The sequence below is a fragment of the Oryctolagus cuniculus genome, chromosome 7, assembly GCF_051225735.1.
Source record: "Oryctolagus cuniculus isolate XC-2025 breed Fujian yellow rabbit chromosome 7, ASM5122573v1, whole genome shotgun sequence".
Taxonomy (NCBI): domain Eukaryota; kingdom Metazoa; phylum Chordata; class Mammalia; order Lagomorpha; family Leporidae; genus Oryctolagus; species Oryctolagus cuniculus.
The window spans coordinates 10,247,618-10,269,344 of NC_142873.1; the positions used below are offsets into that span (position 1 = coordinate 10,247,618).

Here is a 21,727-nt window from a genome sequence, read left to right on the forward strand (position 1 = left end):
TTTCTTCCAGTTTTTCTGATGATTTATGCTCTACTTCCTTAAGATGTCTACAGATGTCATCTCCTTAGAGTCTTCATGGGCCATCATACATAAAATAGCTTCTAATACAACATTTTATCTCCTACCTTATTTTTTTTTTCAAATCTCTTTTTTTTTTTTTTTTTTTTTGACAGGCAGAGTGGACAGTGAGAGAGAGAGACAGAGAGAGAAAGGTCTTCCTTTGCCGTTGGATCACCCTCCAATGGCCGCCGCTGCAGCCGGCGCACCGCGCTGATCCGATGGCAGGAGCCAGGATCCAGGTGCTTTTCCTGGTCTCCCATGGGGTGCAGGGCCCAAGCACCTGGGCCATCCTCCACTGCACTCCCTGGCCATAGCAGAGAGCTGGCCTGGAAGAGGGGCAACCGGGACAGAATCCGGCGCCCTGACCGGGACTAGAACCCGGTGTGCCGGCGCCGCAAGGTGGAGGATTAGCCTATTGAGCCACGGCGCCGGCTCTCAAATCTCTTAATACTGTTTGACATTATAAAGCATAGAAGTTTTCTTTTAAAGATTTTATTTTATTTATTTGAAGGACAGTGTTAAAGAGAGAGGTAGAGAGAAAAATGACTTGGATACTAAACTGTAAACCTGATACTCAAGGCTGAGATGTTTGAACATTTTTATTGGAGAGCTATTGAATCATGATTCTGAACGTTTGTGTGGGCAGTGGAATTGAGTGTGCTTAGCGGTGTGAATTTTGGAGCAAAACTGTCTGGGTTCAAATCCTGGCTCTGCCTTAGACTAACTTAATAACCCTGAGCAGATTACTTAACCTTTGTGCTCTGGCTTCCTTGTGAATCAAGTGGGGATCGTTTTTTAACTCATTGAGTCATTTGTTTTGATTAAAGGAATCATTATTATATGTAAAAATACAGAGAATGATACTTAGGGATAGTAAGTAGTTTATAAATGTTAACAATTATTATTTATGAAACATTTAAATTTTCATAGGGCTCTCATGTGTACTGTTTCTTTTCATTTTCACAGCAACTCTGTGAGGTAGGTATTACTTTGTGTAGTCTGCTGGTCAAGAAAACAAAGTCAAAAAGGTTGTGACATGATGGATTTCCCCAGCTGACCGCTGGTGTTACATTTCTAAGTCATTTCCCCATGACGCTCTGTCACCTCAGGAATGAAGGGACGAGTGGAATAGCATGCTACAAGTCTCCGCTTAGGAAAGTATTCTAGTGATTGAAGAAAGCAAAGAACCTGGAGCCAAGGCTATCAGGCTTTGAAATAATATGGGTGTAGGTTTTATTTTGAAAAAAACTTCTTGTGCTAGGACTATGCCATTAAGAATGGAAAGATACCTAAAGGAGACATTCTGGATTTTAGAACTAACCATTGAATTAATATTCTTTCAGCTGTATTTAAACTTGAAACAAATAGAAGTATATGGCCCTTGATAAGAATATATCGGGGTGGCTTTCTTCTGATCGAATTCCTTTTTCTACTGGGCATCAACACGTATGGTTGGAGACAGGCTGGAGTAAACCATGTGCTCATCTTTGAACTTAATCCAAGAAGCAATCTGTCTCATCAGCATCTCTTTGAGGTAATCAAGGCCAAACAGACTCTCATGAATATAGTTTGCATTGGCTGTATGGTTGGCTTAGTGGTACCGGCATCCATCTTCCACTTGAAGAGGACTGTTGGCTTAATAATGAATAACTTTTACGTTTGTTTTATTAAATGTATTTCTGACTAGTGGCAAAAGTTAAAGTAACAGCCTTTTCTCTTTTTGTCTCTTCCACCCTTTACCAGATTGCTGGATTCTTGGGGATATTGTGGTGCCTGAGCCTGCTGGCATGCTTCTTTGCTCCCATTAGTGTCATCCCCACTTACGTGTATCCACTTGCTCTTTATGGATTTATGTTTTTCTTTCTTATCAACCCCACCAAAACTTTTTATTATAAATCCAGATTTTGGCTGCTCAAATTGCTGGTAAGTTGAGATACTTGTAAAGCATTTTTAAACTGTTGGTCATTTGGCTTCCTCTGACATGACATGAAGGCTGCTGGCTGTACAACTTCTGAGGGCCCTGTTCACATTGAAGCTCCAGGGACTAAGAATACACTGGGAAGAATACACCTGCAGTTGGGTGGGGCAGCTGGGAAAAGTGTTCCTGCTTTCTTTCCCTCCTAAAATGGAGTATGAAATGGCCAAATATTGGAAGGATTTTATAAATTGAATAATCATTTATTACTTCATTATGCTGTTATTTAACTGGCTATGATAAATACGGATTTGTAGTTTTTTTTTTTTAAAGTGGTGAAACTGTTTCTATTTCCTGTTAAATTAGTGCTAGTCAACTAAATATTTTAAGAAAGACTGGTTCTTTCAAAGGGGTAGGAATACCCTGCCAGATAACCAAATTTGAGAAACTGACTTTGATTTTTTCTTATTATAATTTCCCTTTTTTCTTCTATTTTAACTTGTTTCTTAATGATCTCAATCAGCAGTAAGATATAGCTGTGAAAATGATAGCCATATCTTTTGTGTTTTTTTTTTTTTTTAAGATTTTTTTCTTTGAAAGGTAGAGTGACAGGGAGAAAGCGAGGAGAGGGAGAAGAGGAGGGAGAGAAGGCGAGAGAGACAGAGAGAGAAAGAAATCTTTCTGTCTGCTGGTTCACTCCCCAAATGGCCGGGGCAGTTGAGGGCAGGCCAGTTGCAAGCCAGGAGCTTCCCTGGGTCTCTGTGGGTCTCCCATGTGAGTGGCATGGCCCAGCTATCTTCCGATATTTCCCAGTTGTGTTATCATGGAGCTGAGTCAGGAGTGGAGCAACCAGGATTCTAACTGGCTCTGAGAAGGGATTCCAGTGTCGAAGGTGGCGGCTTAACCTGCTGTGCCACAATGTCAGTCTCTTGTTATTGTTTTAAGATTTTTCTGGGAGGGCTTTTCTGTCTGCTCATAAGTTAAGCCGGCCCCATGTTGGAAATCAACTGAGAATGCACTCATGATTTTTTTTTTTTAAGATTTATTTATTTATTGAGAGGCAGAGTTACAGACAGAGAGAGGGAAAGACAGAGAAAGAGTTATTCCATCTGCTGGTTCACTCCCCAAATGGCTGCGCTGGCTGGAACTGGGCCGATCTGAAACCTTCAGGATTCAGGAGCTTCTTCTGGGTATGCTACAAGGGTGCAGGGCCCAGGGATTTGAGCATCTTCTACTCTTTCCCAGGCCATCAGCGGGGACTCGAACCAGTGCCCATATGGGATGCTGGTGCTGCAGGCGGATGCTTAACCTACTGCACAACAGTGCTGGCACCTGTGTTCAGAAAATTTTAAGATTATGAATTATAGCTAACAATAAAGATCAGTGATTTAATTGCTCAGTCTCCATATAAACTTTTCAGAATTGCCACAGTTAATTTTCTGGTTTTTTTCCATCATGTAAGTACACCTCCTTGAAACTGTAGTTTTATTTCATTGTCCTTTTAAAAAATTTTTTTAAAGATTTATTTTATTTATTTAAAAGTCAGAGTTACAGAGAAAAAGGGAGAAACAGAGAGAGAGAAGTCTTCCACCTGCTGGTTCATCTTACAGATGGGCTCAACCGCCAGGATTGGGCCAGACTGAAGCCAGGAGCCAGGAGCTTCCTTGGGGTCTCCCACGTGGATGCAGGAGGCCAAGGACTTGGGCTGTCTTCTGCTGCTTTTCCAGATGAAATAGCAGGGAGCTGGATTACAAGTGGAGCAGCCAGGGGCTGGCGCTGTGGCGTAATGGGTCAAAGCCCTAGCCTACAGTGCTGGCATCCAATATGGGCACCGGTTCTAGTCCCGGCTGCTCCTCTTCCTATCCAGCTCTCTGCTATGTCCTGGGAAAGCAGTAGAAGATGGCCCAAGTCCTTGGGCCCCGGCACCCATGTGCAGGAGACCTGGAAGAAGCTCCTGGCTCCTGGCTTCGGCTCAGCTGAACCAGTGAACCAGCAGATGGAAGACCTCTTTCTCTCTCTATTCCTCACCTTCTCTCTGTGTAACTCTTCATTTCAAATAAATAAATAAATTCAAAAAAAGGATTAGTAGGTTTTTTTTTTCAGTAATACATGACAATCCTTTTTTAATCTAAAGATTTAAAATATGGCTTTCCTATTAAAAAAAAGTATAGTAAGAACTCAGCAAATAAAGGGTATTTTATGTCCCAGCACAGGTTAGTATTTATAACAGTCAAGAAAAGAAAATAAGGGTAGGTGTTGTGGCACAACAGGTTAAGCCACCGCTTGCCACCACTGCTAAGTGACAGGTCCTGTCTCTGCTGCCCATCTAGCTTCCTGCTAATGTACACCCTGAAAGGCAGCAGGTGATGGGGTCAAGTGCTTTTGTCCCTGAAACTGTCATGGGAGACCTAGGTGGCATTCCAGACTCCTGACTTTGACTTGGCCTACCTCTGGCTGTTGGGAACACATGGGAAGTGAACTAGAACATGGGAGATTGATTGCTCTTTCTATCACTCTTCCTTTCCAAGAAATGAAAAATAAATGAAATAAATAATTTTTTAACAAAGAAAATAAAATGATCCAAATCTCTATGACTTTTCTTAAGTTGATTGAATTTTGTGTTTCTTTCTTTCTTTCTTTTTTTTTTTAAAGAGTTATTTATTTTCCAAGTCAGAGTTACAGAGAGAATGGGAGAAACAGAGAGAGATCTTCTATCTGCTGGTTCACTCAGCAGATGGCCGTAATAGCCAGCTGCAGGGCCAGGCCAAAGTCAGGAGCCAAGAGCGTCATCTGAGTCTCTTATGTGGTTGCAGGGGCCCACGTATTTGGGTCATCTTCCACTGCTTTCCCAGGCATATTAGCAGGAAGCTGGATTGGAAGTGGAGCAGCGAGGGCTTGAACAAGCGCCCATATGGGATTCTGGCATTGCAGGCAGTGGCTTTACCCACTGTGCCACAAAGCCGGGCCCTGGTTTCTATTTTTTGTAAGAATCTCACCTGACACCAAGATTTTTATTAAAAAATTAAGACTTTACTGTGGGGAGCAACTCGGACTAGACTGTTGCTGGAATTAAGACTTATTCTATGCATCTGCTCTCCCACAATATGGCGCTGAGAAGGGAGAAACAGCTTCTACACAGCTGCCTCCAGTTCAACCAATAAACTGTAGGACCTACTCCTGATTGGAGGAGAGCAGCGTACTCGACGTGTGGGTAGCAGAGTTGGGATTGGTGGAAGAGGACTATAAAGGAGGAGAGAGACAACATGCACCAGGAACATCTAAGAGGAACATCTATCTGAAGGAACACCTGTGCAGCCCCCAAGAGAGCCGGCCGGCGGAGTGCCGCTCCCCCGCGGAAGTGGGGAAAGTGGCAGGGGGAACCGCCCTTCCACGGAGGTAGAAGGGACGGTAGCCAACCCGGGAAGAACCAGCAGCAAACCCGGGGAGGGCCGAGCAGACAAAAGAACAGCGCAGGGTCCTGTGTCGTTCCTCCACGAAGACGGGGAGCGACGCTTTACCTCTTCCAATTTCATTTGGGAAAGAGAAAAAACAAAATAAACAAATGAGCAAACATGTATGCTCCCTTTAAGTGTAGCACCACTAGACCTAACTTGGGGTTTGACTTCTGAACTTAAATGAGCAAGAGTGTTTTCATCAGTCATAAGGAAACCACCCCCTTTAAAATGTTTGTCATCACCTTGCCTTTTAGAAGGAAGTTGTTTTTGAAGACAGAAGGAATATTTGAGCCATTGTTTCTCTCTTGAGGTTTATACTGAAAAAAAAAAAAAAAGCATTGCCAGTTACAGTATTACATTACTTTTCTTATTTGATAGTATAGGTCATTTTATTACTGGATTTGTTTTATGACCATGTTATTTGCATGAAAATAGAGTATTCTTCAGACCCTAAGGAAATATCTTTAAGATTATAAATAGCTATTGTTTTCTTCCACAATTAATGTGAAACATTTGGAAAAGTTATTTGTAAAGCAGATTTTAGAAGACTGAGAAGAAAATTCAGATATTAGCATGATCATTAGATCATTACAGGATAATGTAGTTGTGTACGTGTGTGCTAAATGAGCATTTCCCCAGTGCATCCTTTGTTTAAATAGCAAGCTGTGATTCATGCGTGATCAGTTACTCATTAGCACAATGATTCCCCAGTGAGTAGAAATATATCTGTGCATCTGCTGTGTATTGTTAATAGGTAAAGACTTGTTGGCGCCAGCGCAGTGGTGCAGTGGGTTAACGCCCTGGCCTGAAATGCTGGCATCCCATATGGGTGCCGGTTCGAGTCCTGGCTGCTCCACTTCTGAGCCAGCTCTCTGCTATGACCTGGGAAAGCAGTGGAGGATGGCCCAAGTCCTTGGGCCCCTGCACCCACGTGGGAGACCTGGAGGAAGCTCCTGGCTCCTGGCTTTGGATTGGCGCAGCTCCTACGCATTGCTGCCATCTGGGGGTGAACCATAGGATGGAAGACCTCTCTCTCTCTCTCTCTGCCTCTCCTCTTTCTGTGTAACTCTGACTTTCAAATAATCTTTAAAAAAATAGATAAAGACTTGTTGATGAGCTAGGCTGGCAAAAATGATACAGGCAGGAATAATAGAATAATGCACTATCAGAAGCAGTGAAGTAAAGAAGCATTATGATGTGTAATAATAGTTATAAACAAGCAAAATGTGATCATTTAGAGACAATTTCATATTAGTTGAACTGTTATAGACTTTAATTAAAATCTCACTGCAAAAACTTGCCCTTAGATTTATTTCTAGTGAATTAAGAATGTTTCTGCTCTAGTTAAGTTTGTCTGATAGCATTTATATATATATATACACACATATATATATATTTGTGTTTGTGTGTGTGTATATACATATATATATATATGTTATATATGTTTCAAGAGACAGAGAGATGAGAATGAGTGAGAAAACTCCCATCTACCGGTTTCACAGCTGGGCTGGGTGGAATCTAGGAGCCAGAAACACAATCCTCCCCACATGCCTCCCACATGGTGACAGGAACTCAATTACTTAAGCCGTCAGCACAGCCTCCCAGATTTTGTGCAGGGAACTAGAGCCAGGACGTGAGCCTGAGCATTCTAGTTTAGAACACAAGCATCCTAACTGCTCAGCCAAATGCCTGCACCTCTGACACAGTTTTTTAAAGCCTCCTCCTTACATAAAACTGCATTTCCTCCTACCTCAAATTTCAGTGCGAAAAGCACATATATCCTTGGCTGTAGTGGTAGGCATTAAATACTGTCTATATCCTTATTTATATTGGAATCTATTGAATTGATACATGCTACCTTTCTTCCCCCAAACAAAAACATAGTATTTTTTATAAAAACTGATTTATTTTGATATCAATATTCTGTCAGGATTCATTAGGTCGGTTGGCCTCTTACCAATCTGTGTTGCCTCAGTTGAAAATCCTGATGGGAAGTATCAAGAGTGCCTTAAATTTTCTAATCAAAATGTCTAGATTATTCTTAAAAATGGGGTACTTAAGCTTTTAAAATTAGAATCTTTTACTTAGTTATTTAGAAACCAGTTTTTAACCAATATTTTCCTTAGTTTTATAGTAAAAGTTTTATACCTTTCTGTTCCAAGAATACAGGAGAAGTGGGGCCAGCATTTCAGTACAGTGGTTTAAACCCCTGCTTGCCCCTGTGGCATGCCATATTGAATTACAGGTTTGAGTCCAGGCTACTCCACTTTTTATTTTATTTTATTTTATTTTTTTTAGGCAGAGTGGACAGTGAGAGAAAGAGACAGAGAGAAAGGTCTTCCTTTGCCGTTGGTTCACCCTCCAATGGCCGCTGCGGCCAGCGTGCTGCAGCTGGTGCACCGCGCCGATCCGAAGGCAGGAGCCAGGTGCTTCTCCTGGTCTCCCATGGGGTGCAGGGCCCAAGCACTTGGGCCATCCTCCACTGCCCTCCTGGGCCACAGCAGGGAGCTGGCCTGGAAAAGGGGCAACCGGGACAGAATCGTTGCCCCAACCGGGACTAGAACCCGCAAGCCGCAAGGCGGAGGATTACAGGCTACTCCACTTTCAATCCATCTTCCTAATAATGTGCCTGGAAATGCAACGAAAGATGGCCCAAGTACTTGGGCCTCTGCCATCCATATGGGAGAACAGGATGAAGTTCTTGGCTCCTGGCTTTGGCATGGCCCAGACGTGGCTGTTGTAGTCATTTGGGAAGTAAACCAGCAGATAAAAGATCTCTGTATCTGTCCCTCTCTCTCCATCTGTCTTTCGAATAAATAAGTTAATCTTACTTATAAAAAATAGAGACGTGTTCTCATTTAACAATGCACTTTATAATTTATTTAATAACCCATAATATTGGAACTTCTTTCAGTCCTTGTTTTATGAATGAGATACCTGTCTTCAGATAGGCATAAATAATTTGCTTAAGGTCATATAGCCAATAAGTTACAGAGATGGGATATGATCACATGTAGCCTGGCTCCATAATCTGTACTTTTAAATATTTCTGTTTAACAGTTAGACCTGTTACTCACTCTTTTAAAATCTCTAACTTTGATGTTGTAGATCAACATAATGTTATATAAAAATCAAATTTGGAAAGAATATGTTTATTCATAGGTTTCTAAACAGTAGAATTTAAAACTTCCTCTTCTTAGCTATTTATCTGTATTCTTTGTACAGATCTGGCATCTCTAATCCAAAATCTGAAATGTTCAAAATCCCCAAATTTTTGAGTGCTGACTTGACACCAGAGTTGGAAATTCCACACCATACCTAATATGATGGGTCACAGTCAAAAAACAGGTGCATTAAAACTGTTGTGTAAAATTACTTTCAGGCTGTGTATATAAAATGCATAAATGAATTTTGTGTTTAATTTTCATTCCTAACCCCAAGATATCTCATTACATATATGTAATTATTACAAAATTTGAAATTTGGAACACTTCTGATCCCAACATTTTGGATTTAGGGACACTGGACCTGTATGTACTGCAGGGGCAGGTGTTTAGCACGGTAGTTAAGACATCAATTGGGGTGCTCAGGTCCCATATCAGAGTGCCTGGATTTGAGTCCCAGCTCTACTTCTGAGTCCAGCTTCCTACTAATGTGCACCATGGGGGGCAGCATGTGATGGCTCAAGTTACCTGGGTCCCAGCCACTCACATAGGAGACCTGGATTGAGTTCCAGGCTCCTGACTTCAGTTTGACACAGTTCCAGGCATTGTGGTCATTTGGGGAGTGAACCAGTGGATGGAAGATGTTTGTCTGTTTCTCTGCCTTTCAAATAAAATGAAAAATTAAGGGGAAAAAAAAAAAAACCTGTAGTAATGTAATAGTGGCTTGTTTTGTGTATGTGATAAAACATCAGATATCCAGAAATTGTTTCTAGCTATTATAATGCTATTACTTCAAGAGTTATTACCATTTTAATTAAAATCACAAGATAGAAATGTAGAATTGGAAATGTATTAGCCAGGTTAAAACAGGAGGACAGAAGAGTGATTTAGAGGGTTTTCACGCAGCGGGGGGATTCAGATAAATCTAAAGTAAATTTGACTGTGTGTAAATATCAGAAAATTAAGTGTGATATGTTTGTTTTTTGCCTCTTATTCTACCTCTGATAAGGCTGCTTTGTTCCCTTTTCTGTATTTCCAAAGTATTTTATATGTATCATTATAGTAGCACTTACCGTATGTGATTAAAATTATATCTTTAGGTATTTATTTGGCCAACTAGATATAGGTTTTTAAGAGTATTGACATTTTATTTCTGTACCTCCACAGATATATAGTGAATAATAAATCTTTGTTAAATGCATGAGTGATTATAATTATATTTGTTCCTTCATTAGTCTTCAAAAAGTTTATGGAAAATGGGATTTAGGAAAAAACTGCTTAGATTTTAATGTTTCTTGCACCAAACAAAAAAACCCTTATCTTTTAATTCCGTTTTCCAGGAACTTTTTTGTTACACATGACAAGATTTACTTCTCTGTTTTCATCTTCTCCTTTCTGTAAACTTTCTTTTCCTTTTTATTTTCATTCCGTTCCCTTTCCCAGTCACATCCTTTCTTCCTATTTAATGCATTATCTTCCTCTTCAGCTCTTACAGAGATTTTCTGTATCAGCCTGGTTTTAAGGATGGAGTTGGCAGAGTGAAGAAATAAGAGTAGTTCAATGCCAATTGAAAATTAGAAGAAATTTGCCCTAGGCTACCAACTTTACAGAAGTCTGTGATTGGAGACTGAGTTAGTTCTTGGTCCTTTGGTATCACATTCTAAGTTGTCCTCTTGTCTCTGTCTCTATGAATGCTTTAAGTTCATTCTGCACCCTAGAGTTTCTTAAAATATGAGATTTGACAGAACCTTTGCATGCATGAGTAACTAAGATCAGCCTGGCCCAAGCAGTTTGCTGTATCTGTAGCTTGTGGTTGCAAAAGATACAGCTTGTCTGTCTGGTCTATTGGGCTTACTCAGAGTATGCGACTGACCAGGAGACTGAGCGATGCAACTGAAACACATCAGATCCAGAAAATAACTTCTCAACACTTGGATTATATCCTGTGGACACTAGTATACCTTTCAGTGTTCCATGGTAGCATCTGTCATCAATAGTTGGCACTGAGAATTGATTTATAACATAGCCATTTATCTTCCTGAAATATTGGAAATATCTAGAGAAAGAATAGAAAGAACTAGCCATGTCTAAGAGAGACAGCCATAGACTCCCAAGCTGAATATGTCTACTTATTTAGCTAGATGGCCATGAAGCTAGATATTTAGACTTAATTTCTCAAACCTTCTAGTTAGTCAGGATTTCTTGTTTCTAGAGTCTGTTTTCTTTTGTATAAGATAGAAGGAGCCTGAGAGAATGAGGATTAAAGCTACCTTCCTCCATCTTTACTTCATATAAAGCCTTGTCAAGGTAGTCTGCCCAGTTTGAGCCTATTTCTGATGATTACATTAGTATCTAGAGCTTCCTTCTGTGTAATGCCAGGATTGTTCACTGCAGTGGTAAACAGGGTTTCACAAATTCTCTTGGGCTGAGTTTGTGTAGGTTTTCTATAAAATGGACACACATACACATACACACATAGTATCTAGCTCATAGAATTGTTAGGAGGATTGAGTTAATACATGCATAAGCACTGAGGAAAGAAAACTCGGTAAATGCTCAGTACATTGAGCCTTAAAACATTTATCATTGTCCTCAGAACAATGAGAAAGAGGGCTGATTCTTGTGGTACCGTTTCAAGATGAACATAGTCATCACCATGGCATTAGTGAAATGCAAGTGACTTGCTTAGACAATCAGATGTGCCTTAGAGAGCATGCCAGCTTTCCCTTCTTTGTAGGCAAAGATGAGTTTTGTATCCAGTTAGCCAAGATGGAAAAACATTCTAGAAATTATTATGGCACTTGCCTGTCCAGCAAAATTTATTTAAGAGCTTAAATGTTAGACTTTGTCTTAGTACTTAACCTTTTACACAGTCTCCCTGCTTTTCACTTAAATTCTCCCCACCTCTTTGCTTTCTGTTTTTTAATTATGGCTGTTTCTGCCTTCCCTTCCCCTTTCCATGGTTGACCTTTCTTAGACATTGTTACTTTCCCTAGTTATCCCTTCTATACATAACTACTAGTTCTCAGCCAAGCCACTGTTGCCAGGTCTCTGTGTTGGTCTGTGGTTGGTTCAGTGATTTCTATTTTATCAACTAAAGCAATCATGTTGAATTCTGAGACATAAGTTAGCAAATTTAATTTGACTTTTCTTGTTTCTAACTTTTCTGATTTTTTTTCCCCTCCCAGTTTCGAGTATTTACAGCCCCGTTCCATAAAGTAGGCTTTGCTGATTTCTGGCTGGCTGATCAGCTGAATAGCCTGTCAGTGATACTGATGGACCTGGAGTATATGATCTGCTTCTACAGTTTTGAGCTCAAATGGGATAAAAGTATGGGCCTGTTGCCAAATGATACAAAAGGTAGGATACAAATTTGCCACCATAAACTAAGAAATACTGAAATGATAACTGAGAAAGTTAATAAGGTCATGGTGAAAGCTCTCCCTATAATATTATAAACTTAATTAAATGTACTTGGCTTTGTGTTAGAATTCTTTTTATCTGAAATAATTTGGGTTTTAAATTATGTGTTATGATTTTAGCCATCCATTTGCCAAAAGATTTATAACTTAGGCTTAAAGAATTCTAAAACTGTTTTTCAGGTGGCAGTTATATCACAAATGCTTTTCATTCCAGTGTTTTGTCATCACAGTTTTGTTCTATAATGTTATGAAGTTATAACATTATCAAAATACTAATTTTTTAGAATTAGATGAAGTTCTTTGAGAAAGTCAGTATAGATTACTTTTTTTTTAAGATTTATTTATTTATTTGAACCTCAGAGCTATAGAGAGAGGGAGGGAGAGACAGAGAGGTCTTCCATTTTCTGGTTCACTCCCCAAATGAGGGCTGCAATGGCTGGGGTTGGGCCAGGCCATACGGAGCCAGGAGCCAGGAGCCAGGAGCCTCCTCCAGGTCTCCCATGTGGATCTCAGGGGTCCAAGCATATGGGCTATTGTCTGCTGCTTTTCCCAGGCCATTGGCAGGCAGCTGGATCTCAAGTGGAGCAGCTGGGACACGAACTTGTACCCCTATGGGATGCTGGCATCATAAGCAGTGGCTTTACTCACTGTGCCATAATGCTGGCCCCTAGATTACTTTTTAATTCTTATTTGAGATTTTGTTTTTCTCTGATTCTGTTTTACTATCATCACAAAGACCTAATTTAGCTGAATCACATACAGTTTGACTTACCAAAGTCAAGGATGAAGCCAAGGCTGACACATTTTCATTGGTTGACAGTGGCTCACACGCTGTTGTAGGTTACTTGCATTGTAGTATCTAACCAGAATTCAAAGAAAAACTCATTCACCAGCTCCATTCCTGTTATTAAGAAACACAAAGTCCATTCTTAGTTTAAAGTAAAGGAGGATCAGAGGGGTAGTGTGTTTTAGTGTCTTGTAATTCCTGAAATTGTCTGGAGTCACCGGTGGTAACTTGTTTTCCTCTTTGATTTATACAAGCATTTTCTGATTTCCTTGTAGTTTTTGCACACTCCAAAGAAAGGATCCGGGACAGACACCCAGAAATCTGAGAGGGCCCTCCCTCCTTGACCTAGCAGCCACCAGAAGCTTGGAAATGTAGCGGTTGCAAAGGGGGCCTTTACCTTTTTTGGACGTGCTAGTGGTTATACTACGTAGCTCAATTATATGAACGAGGTTTTTTTTTTTTTTTTTTTTTTTTTTTAACTGTAATTTTTTTCTTTGAAATCTTCACAGAACCAGAAGTTTGCCACAAATACACATACGGGGTGCGAGCCATTGTTCAGTGCATTCCTGCTTGGCTTCGCTTCATCCAGTGCCTGCGCCGATACCGAGACACAAGGAGGGCCTTTCCTCACTTAGTGAATGCCGGCAAGTACTCCACAACCTTCTTCACGGTGACCTTCGCAGCCCTGTACAGCACCCACAAAGGTACTCCTGACTGCCGGGGAAGGTTTCTAGAACCTGCTTGCCTAACTGTCGTTACTCTTCTATTTGCTGTGCTTTTTTGTCCCTGAAGTTCCATTTCTCTCAGTTATACCAGTTTGTTTTTGAACATGATTTAGTCTAATTCTGATATTTACTGGCAAGTAAATATTGAAAAGAAGCGTAGTCACCCAGAATAGGAAGGATGTATGATAATTTTAAAATTTTGAATTACGTTTAATGGGTTCAATCTATGGATACCTTGGGTTTTCATTTTTTTTATGTACTTCTTTGTTCATTAATGAGGTTGAGAAATAGCTAGGTGAAAAAGATTCCCTCTGGCAATCAAGTATATTTTTAATCTCTTTCCTTACCAAGTAGTAAGGATTGTTTCCAGCCCATTTAACTGCAAATTGAGTTCTCTGATCTCTCTAGCTTCTCATCTCCATGGCAACCTGTTATTACTTGAAACTGCTTTTCTGTTGAGAAGAAAAAAAAAAGCTTTTAAGTTCTGAACCACGTGAAGTCACTCCTTTTGAATTTTTAACCTTTTCCCAAGAACTATCAATCATCCATCTTCTTTCCTTTTACTAAAATGTATTCCTTCTTTGTCTATTTAAATCAATACAAGCTCACCTCTTAGATGCTGTACTTTCTTATCTGTAGGTAATAAAGAAATGTTTCTAATTGAGATTATTTCAATAGTATTTAAAATACTTTAGTAAGAATTTTTCAGTGATTTTACTTTTTTAATTGAGAGGCTGTATTTTAGTAGCCTCACTAACTAGCCAGTGCTACAGATTGCTGAAGTAAGCCTGATGGCCATGAAAGATTCAGTCCTTGTTTTAGTAAACCTTGAGATTTAGTTCACAGGAACACTGTTTACAGCAGATTGTGCTGTTAGAACTGTATCGATGAGTGTAGCCAATAATTTTACTACCAGCTATGCATTCTCAGGTACTTTAATTAAGTCCCTCAGTGTAGGAAACAAATCCCCACAGTTTCTGTAATATTAGCTCTTGTTACTGGTGAAAATTAGGTCTGGGCTACATGACACTGGACAGCCAAGGCACCAAGAGATGATGTTACTGAAAGCTTGGTCCCTGTCCCCAGTGCCGAACCAAAATACGGAGGACAGTGTTGGAGGGTAAAGGAAAGAAGATGTAATCTCTCAGTGGGTGAGGAGGTAGCAGACTTCCGTGTCTCCAGAACTGCTGTCCTGCTGGATGAGGGTGCTCTGGGGCTTCTACGAAGGCACCAGGGACAGGAGAGTCAGGAGTGAGGGAGCTGCGCAGTAGGGCCTGGTTGGAGTCACAGTGGTTATTTGGTCTGGTTGTGTGTTCAGCTGGTGTCCAGGTTCCCGCCTGGTCAGCAGTGCTGTACATTTCAGGGAATTTTTATGAAGCCCAGTACTTTGTGTCCTGGGCCTAGAATTCCCCTGCCCGGGCCTGGAAGTCCCCTAACAAAACCCCTCAAGATATTACCAGTCATCAGGGTGTGACCTCGTGCATCTGGTGATTAGAACCTCACAGGGCTGGATTCACTGAGTTAATTTTAGTGTGAGCAGAAGGCAGGGCAGGGGCACTCCAAAGGAGGGAGAGTGTAAGGCACTGTTGAGGGCTCAGTTTCAAAGGGGTTGATTCAAGGGAACAGGTTTATTCAAGAGGCCATTGGAGAGAAGAGTGGACTTCTTTAGTCCCAGGTATGCTGTTTCCAATTTGCAGGTTAACAGGAGGACTATAAACCAAAAAGGGAGTTGGAGGAAATTGTCCAACAGGTTTCTAGGGTCTGTGCTGACACCACTTAAGTTTGGCTGTGTTTTGCTGGTTGTAAATTCTTCCCTAATCTAGAATCTACTGTTCTAGCCATCTCCCTGCAATCAGCTCCTGTAATTATTGGGTCTGCATCCGCTTGAGCAAACGTTTTGATCAGCCACAAGATTAGCAGCTATCTTTTGTGTGAAAGGGAATGGAAAATGTACTTTTTTTCCTTTCTCTCTCTCTCTCTCTCTCTCTCTCTCTCTCTCTCTCTCTCTTTTTTTTACAATTGCAGTTGTAATTGTTGGCTTGTCACAAGGTTAGAATGTGAAAAGGAAGATATATTCATTATGGTTACACTTTGATTCAGTCATGTATCATAATTACGATTGTTATTGGATAATTCTGAATTGATTTGATAGTTTGTATTTTATGACATCTTTTACAAAATTTTTAAAAACCCTTCACTTTTCTCCTGTTTGTAAAAATGAGTACTGTATTTTTGATTGAGTATTTTAGAACAAAATATACCTTTAGTACTGATACCCTTCTGTGAGAGGCTGACAGTCTGAATTCTTCAAATCTATGAACAGTCCAAATCTAACAAGCAAAATCTGGAGAAGTGGAGGTTTGAATGTTACTGTGGTCTTAGAATGTTTTGTGCTAGTGTTCCCCTTAAAAGAGTTTTATAAACTGTATTACCTCATGATATTTTTGTGTTTGTAGCTGAAATGTTTCATCTTACATTTGAATAATTATCAACAATATCCTTTCCAGAAGTATATTTTAAATGCTTGTATTTTAAAGCAAATGGCTAAATGTTTCTACTAAATATATCCAGATAGTCTGAATGAGAAACAGTTTTGCAATCAGGCAGCATATCTGACAGCTCTTGTCCCGCATGTATGCCAGTGGAAACAAGAATGATTTAAGCTGTCAATAGGAAGGAATTTTAATGGGTTGTACAAGTCAGTAACAAGGGATCGTGTGATGAGATACCTGGTTCCCTGTGTAAAGAAGTGTTACCAGTCTTAACAGAGTTTGTTTTCAGGGAAATCATACATACTCATTAAGTTTTGTTGATGTTCTGGGAAGAATTGTCCCTAATTAAAAGAGGACAGGCACATATGCTCACTACGTTATCATGCATCCCTTGTTCAGTGGGGGATGGATATTTAGTATTAGAGTTAGGGGGTTTAGGGCTTTCTACATCAGAAAGATGAATCCAATAACCTATTGTGGGGATTGGGATCCCCAGCCATACTTACTCCAAGCTACTTGTCTCCCCGTAAGAGGTGAAGGCAAAGCAGAGACACAAAGTGCAAGGATTTGAGCAGGATTTCTTTTAAGAGGGTGAAGAGATGGTGCACGCTCAGACATGCTCGCCAGCAGCCCCATGAGGAGACTCACGGTGCCATGAGTAACGCACGTGTGCCTTCAGTGAGTGGGCACATGGGGTGGAGTTTGCATGATGACCTCTAGAAGGGTTTCATGGTGTCTCCATGCTGCATCAACATCCAGTGTTCATTGTGGTGTCTTCTTTTTCTCCTTAACATGGCGGTGTCTTGCATGATGGAGGAGGCTCAGGTACAGAATGGGAAAGTGAAGGTGCTGAATGGGCGTGGAAGAGGGTGGAGTTTTTATTTATTTGAAAGCATTATAGAGAAAGGTAGAGACACACAGAGAGAGGTCATCCCTGTGCTGGTTTACTCCCCAAATGGCCTCCATGGCCAGAGCTGAGCCGATCAGAAGCCAGGACCAGAAGCTTCTTCCAGATCTCCCATGGTGGATGCTCGGGTCCAAGCAGTTGGGCCAGTCTCTGCTGTTTTGCAGGCTCAAAGCATTAAGACTGGTGGAAACCTCTCACCTCTTTTGTTCCTCTCTAACTCCCTGCTTAGCCCACATCAAACCAGCTTCAGCAGTGTAGGGGCACCAGGTTATTCTCGGGGAAAGTTCACCCCTGGAATAGACCTTATCCAATCAGTTGTGATTCTTGTCCGCTTGTGAGAATGCCTGGTTATTTTCAGCTCTAGCTTAGTCAAGGTTAGCTTATCTTTAGGATAGAGATTTTAGTTTGATACTTAATTGTGATTTATTTTTAAAAATAATAGTTAGGGGCCAGTGCCGTGGCTCACTTGGTTAATCCTCCGCCTGCAACACCAGCATCCCATGTGGGTGCCGGGTTGTAGTCCCGGTTGTCCTCTTCCAGTCCAGCTCTCTGCTGTGGCCCGGGAGGGCAGTGGAGGATGGCCCAGGTGCTTGGGCCCCTGCACCCACATGGGAGACCTGGAGGAAGCACCTGGCTCCTGGCTTCGGATCGGCGCAACACTGGCTATAGAGGCCATTTGGGGGGGTGAACCAACGGAAGGAAGACCTTTTTGTCTGTCTATAACTCTACATGTCAAAAGAAAAAAAAAAACCCACAGTTATACAATAGAATATTTACATTTGTTTCACATCTGATATTTTACTAATATTTTTACTTTATGTTTTAATCAGTTTCTTCTGCAAATTCCATATATAAATTGAAATTAAAGTGTTATTTGTTTCCTGTCATGTGAGGTACTGAGATTACTGGGTTGTAATTATCATTACCTTATTTATTATCTACAGTTGATCAAATGTATTACAAATTTTATTACACATAAACATTTATTACTGAAATAAATTGATATTATTACTGTCCCTTTTTTTCTGTTTTATATGAATACACTGAGAACATCTGTTAATATAGCTCATCTCATGGATGTGAATGGATGGAAATTTGTTATCATGTCAACTTGATTTCTTGGAGGAATTATGAACTATATGGCAAAAATTGCATAATGGTTTATTGTCAGTAATTATTTTTAGTGATCAAGTTTCCTTTGTTGAAAACAGTTAAAAATAAACTGGATGAAGCAGAGTTGAATATAAACTGAATGAAAAAGGATTTGTTGCCCAGTCATTATAGTAATTAACTCTCAGTTTCTGGAAAATAGACCATCATATAATTATTAATTTGTTGTTTACCATAAAATACTCAAATTACAGGTGGAAATTAAAAACATTATGTAGTTCAATAGAAATTTAGCATTGCAGTTTTTTAATGAAATACTTCTAATCACATTCTGTAAATATATTTGTTGAAAAAAGTCTTGGAGTACAAATTACACTCATCTAGTAAATGGAGAATATTTGTAGTATATCAGTTGAAGAGGAAAAACTTTTTCCTTTACCCTCTTAAGGTAAAGAAGAGAGAGAGACCTTGCAAATTAAATTGACAAAAGGTAGATTAATAGGAGAGAGAATTTATTATGTATTAAGAGGTCTTCATGGAAAATAAGTGAATCCCCAAAGAAGTGGTTAGGTCAGGGACTTAAATGCCATTTTTACAAAGAGGGGATAAATTGTGGAAAATAAATAAACAGAGTTGGGGGCTTTGGGCCTCTAGGGTCAGTAAATATATGGGGGAAGTAAAGAAAGAAAGTTATAATGCACACTCAACTGGGTACCTTCTACACTGATAAGAGTCATCTCTAGCAATTAAGAATTCTACTCCTCTTCCTGGTATGGAAGAGAGATACACCTTTACAAATGGAAATTTGTGTTATTTTTATAAAGGGAATTTATGCTCTATTTTTAGACAGAAATGGGTAGAGATCTTCTTGCTTTTGTTGTTTCTCAGTTGCCTTCAACTCAAAATAATCCTCATGCCAGTGTAGCATAATTTGGAGTGACACTCTGATCTTTGCTCCCTAATTAGGAAACCAGTGACATCTGTGTATACTTCCCTGCGTTAACGCCTCAGTGCTTGGTTCTCATTCTGAATTAGGTGACTGAGTAGCTGTATAGATAGACAAGCAGAGTTCATGCATTTAGAAAACATTTTTTTTAAAAGATTTATTTATTTATGGAGAGGTGGAGTTAGAGACAGAGAGAGGTCTTCCATCTGCTGGTTCATTCACCAGATGGCTGCAACAGTCAGAGATGAGCTGATCTAAAGCCAGGAGCCAGCAGTTTCTTCCTAGTCTCCCTTGGGTGCAGGGGCCCAAGCATTTGGGCCAACTTCTGTTGCTTTCCTAGGCCATCTGCAGGGACCTGGATTGGAAGTGGAGCAGCTGGGATTTGAACTGGCACCCATATGGGATGTTGGCACAACACAGAGGCTTAACCTACTATGCCACAGCACCAGTCCCTAGAAAGCGTTTATTAAGAATATTCTAGGGGCCGGCGCTTTGGCGCAGCGGGTTAAGGCCCTGGCCTGAGGCACCGGCATCCCATATGGGCTCCAGTTCTAGTCCCGGCTGCTCCTCTTCCAATCCAGCTCTCTGCTATGTCCTGGGATAGCAGTGGAGGATGGCCCAAGTCCTTGGGCCCCTGCACACATGTGGGAGATTCGGAGGAGGCTCCTGGCTCCTGCCTTTGGATTGGCGAAGCTCCAGCCATTGCGGCCATCTGGGGAGTGAACCAGCGAATGGATGATCTCTCTCTCTGTCTCTGTCTCTATCTCTCTGTGTAACTCTGTCTTTCAAATAAATAAAATTTTTTTAAAAAAAGAACATTCTATATAATAGGCCTGCTAGGCACTAAAAATATAGCAACAAAGAAAACAGTTCTTGGTGTCACTGGTTTTTTAATCTAGTAGGGAATGCACAGACAAGTAAAAAGGTACTGAGTTATTAATTGGTTGACAACAAGGCAAAACAATGCTACAAAACTATGCATTTAGATGTAATTTTGTTTCTACTACTTTTTTTTTTTTTTTAAAGGCGGCATTAAAATCTAGTTATAAAGAAGATAGGCAGGGTACAGAAAGAACACAAGTCTCTAACCCGGCCTCTTAGGCTTTCTACTCGGCTGGGAGAAGACATCTCTGAGGTTAAATCTAGACTGTAGCTTCTTGTTTAAATTTAGGATTCTGTTTATCCCTTTGTATGCCTTGCTCACTGCCATGTAATTTGTGAGTGGTGGTAGTGACACTGTATACCAGTTCTCTTCTTCAGCCTAGTGCCCCCAAAAGATACATCTTTGAAGTGGAAGTTATCCTATCTATTCTGTTCACTTCACAGGTGTATTGCCAGGATTAAGTACGAGAGTGTACAGTAAATCTTCTTAGAAAAGCTAACGTGTTACATAAATGGAATTTATGATGAAATGAAATATAGTTCCCATTGTAGCTCTCGCTGTATGTACACCTTCCACTAGAGAGAGTCTTTTTTAAGGGAAACCCTTAGGATTACCTTGGGTAGGGGTTTTCTCAAGGCAAGTATCAGAAAGAAGTGTGGTTGTTGTTTTTAAAAAATACTTTTTATATTTGCTACATATTAAGTATTTTATGTCACTAAATATTTTTGCCAAAATGCCTAAAATGGGGAAAATTAGAAAGACACTTCAGAAAGGCCATTGACAGAAAATTTGACATTGAGTGATGATCATGATTTCTGTTGTATTCTTGGACAATATTCCAAGAGAAGAGGCATCGGGAAACAAACTATAGAAATAATCATTGAGTTAAAAGAATACATTCAGTGTGGTTAATTGGGTAGACACTGTTCTGTTAAATGTGTGTGTGCTATTGCAAAGGTTTTATAAGGAAGAAAGAGTAAAATGTGACAAGGTAGCATGATATTATTCAGACTCAGAGACCTGAGTCTTTTCAAAAACAACCTGCAAAGGTTACCATAGTAACAGCATTATATTAGGGAAATTTTCAAGTTTATTTCACAGGTTATGTCTTATAGTTTTTCCACATGCTTTGTAAAAATGGGAAATAAGAGTTAATTATGCACTTAGAATCATTTAGAAGGTGAGGGAGGAGTTTAGGTAGACCATTTTGGGGAGTGTGATAATATTTAGGGAGTATGGTAGCATTCCAGTCAGCGCTCACTTGTTGGTCTAAAACTCAATTTGAAATATTTCATTGTATTTTATTTCCATAATTCCTTTTAGAAACAAAAGAATTTAGCTAGTGTCCAACCTCTGTATTTTAAAAATTCATGTTTTATTATATAACTGAATTTGAAGCTGATTCCTTGCAAATGTCTTGTAGGAACTGGGACTGGAGGAGGCAGCAGAGTGTTCTAAATGGTTTCTGTGTGTCCTTGAGGTTTCTTGGCTTTGGTGAGGAAAAGCCTATGGGGGGTACAATCACAGAAAAGGCCATTATGTTTCCTTCCTAACGGGTCATTGAGGGAAAGCACTTCATTACATTTTCTGTTTTAAAGTACTCATAAATTCTTAGTGAATTTAGCTCTATGCAATTTTCTGAAGGGAGGGAAAAAACTTTAAAATACTTTACCCGAGACTTCTTTTATTATTATTATTATTATTATTATTACCATTTGTTATTAAACGTTTAGAAAAAAGAGATTTTCTCTGCACACTTAAAGTTGAGATTATTTAATCTGTGTGGCGATGGCTTTCCAGCATCCAGGTCCCTTCTTGATCTTCTCCTGTTTTAACCTTCTCCCAGGGGTGCTGTGCCTCT

The 21,727-nt window shown here is 40.1% G+C and overlaps 1 protein-coding gene and 1 long non-coding RNA gene across 3 annotated transcripts in view; one reads left to right on the forward strand and one right to left on the reverse strand.

Moving 5' to 3' along the window:
• The window catches only part of XPR1 (xenotropic and polytropic retrovirus receptor 1), a 226,748-nt gene that overhangs the window by 158,929 nt on the left and 46,092 nt on the right, over window positions 1–21,727 (forward strand). For both annotated transcript variants that reach the window (XM_051857042.3, XM_089299467.1), the window contains 4 exons: window positions 1,404–1,594; window positions 1,804–1,983; window positions 11,783–11,954; window positions 13,313–13,507. In XM_051857042.3, coding sequence (XP_051713002.2) covers window positions 1,404–1,594; window positions 1,804–1,983; window positions 11,783–11,954; window positions 13,313–13,507 — 738 coding nt within the window. The remainder of the gene's footprint in view (window positions 1–1,403; window positions 1,595–1,803; window positions 1,984–11,782; window positions 11,955–13,312; window positions 13,508–21,727) is intronic.
• On the reverse strand, window positions 2,589–13,168 carry LOC108177632 (uncharacterized). Its single transcript, XR_011390270.2, has 3 exons — window positions 12,789–13,168; window positions 5,415–5,747; window positions 2,589–3,307 (listed from the first exon to the last, which is right to left on the reverse strand). It is a non-coding gene; the product is annotated as an uncharacterized LOC108177632 (long non-coding RNA).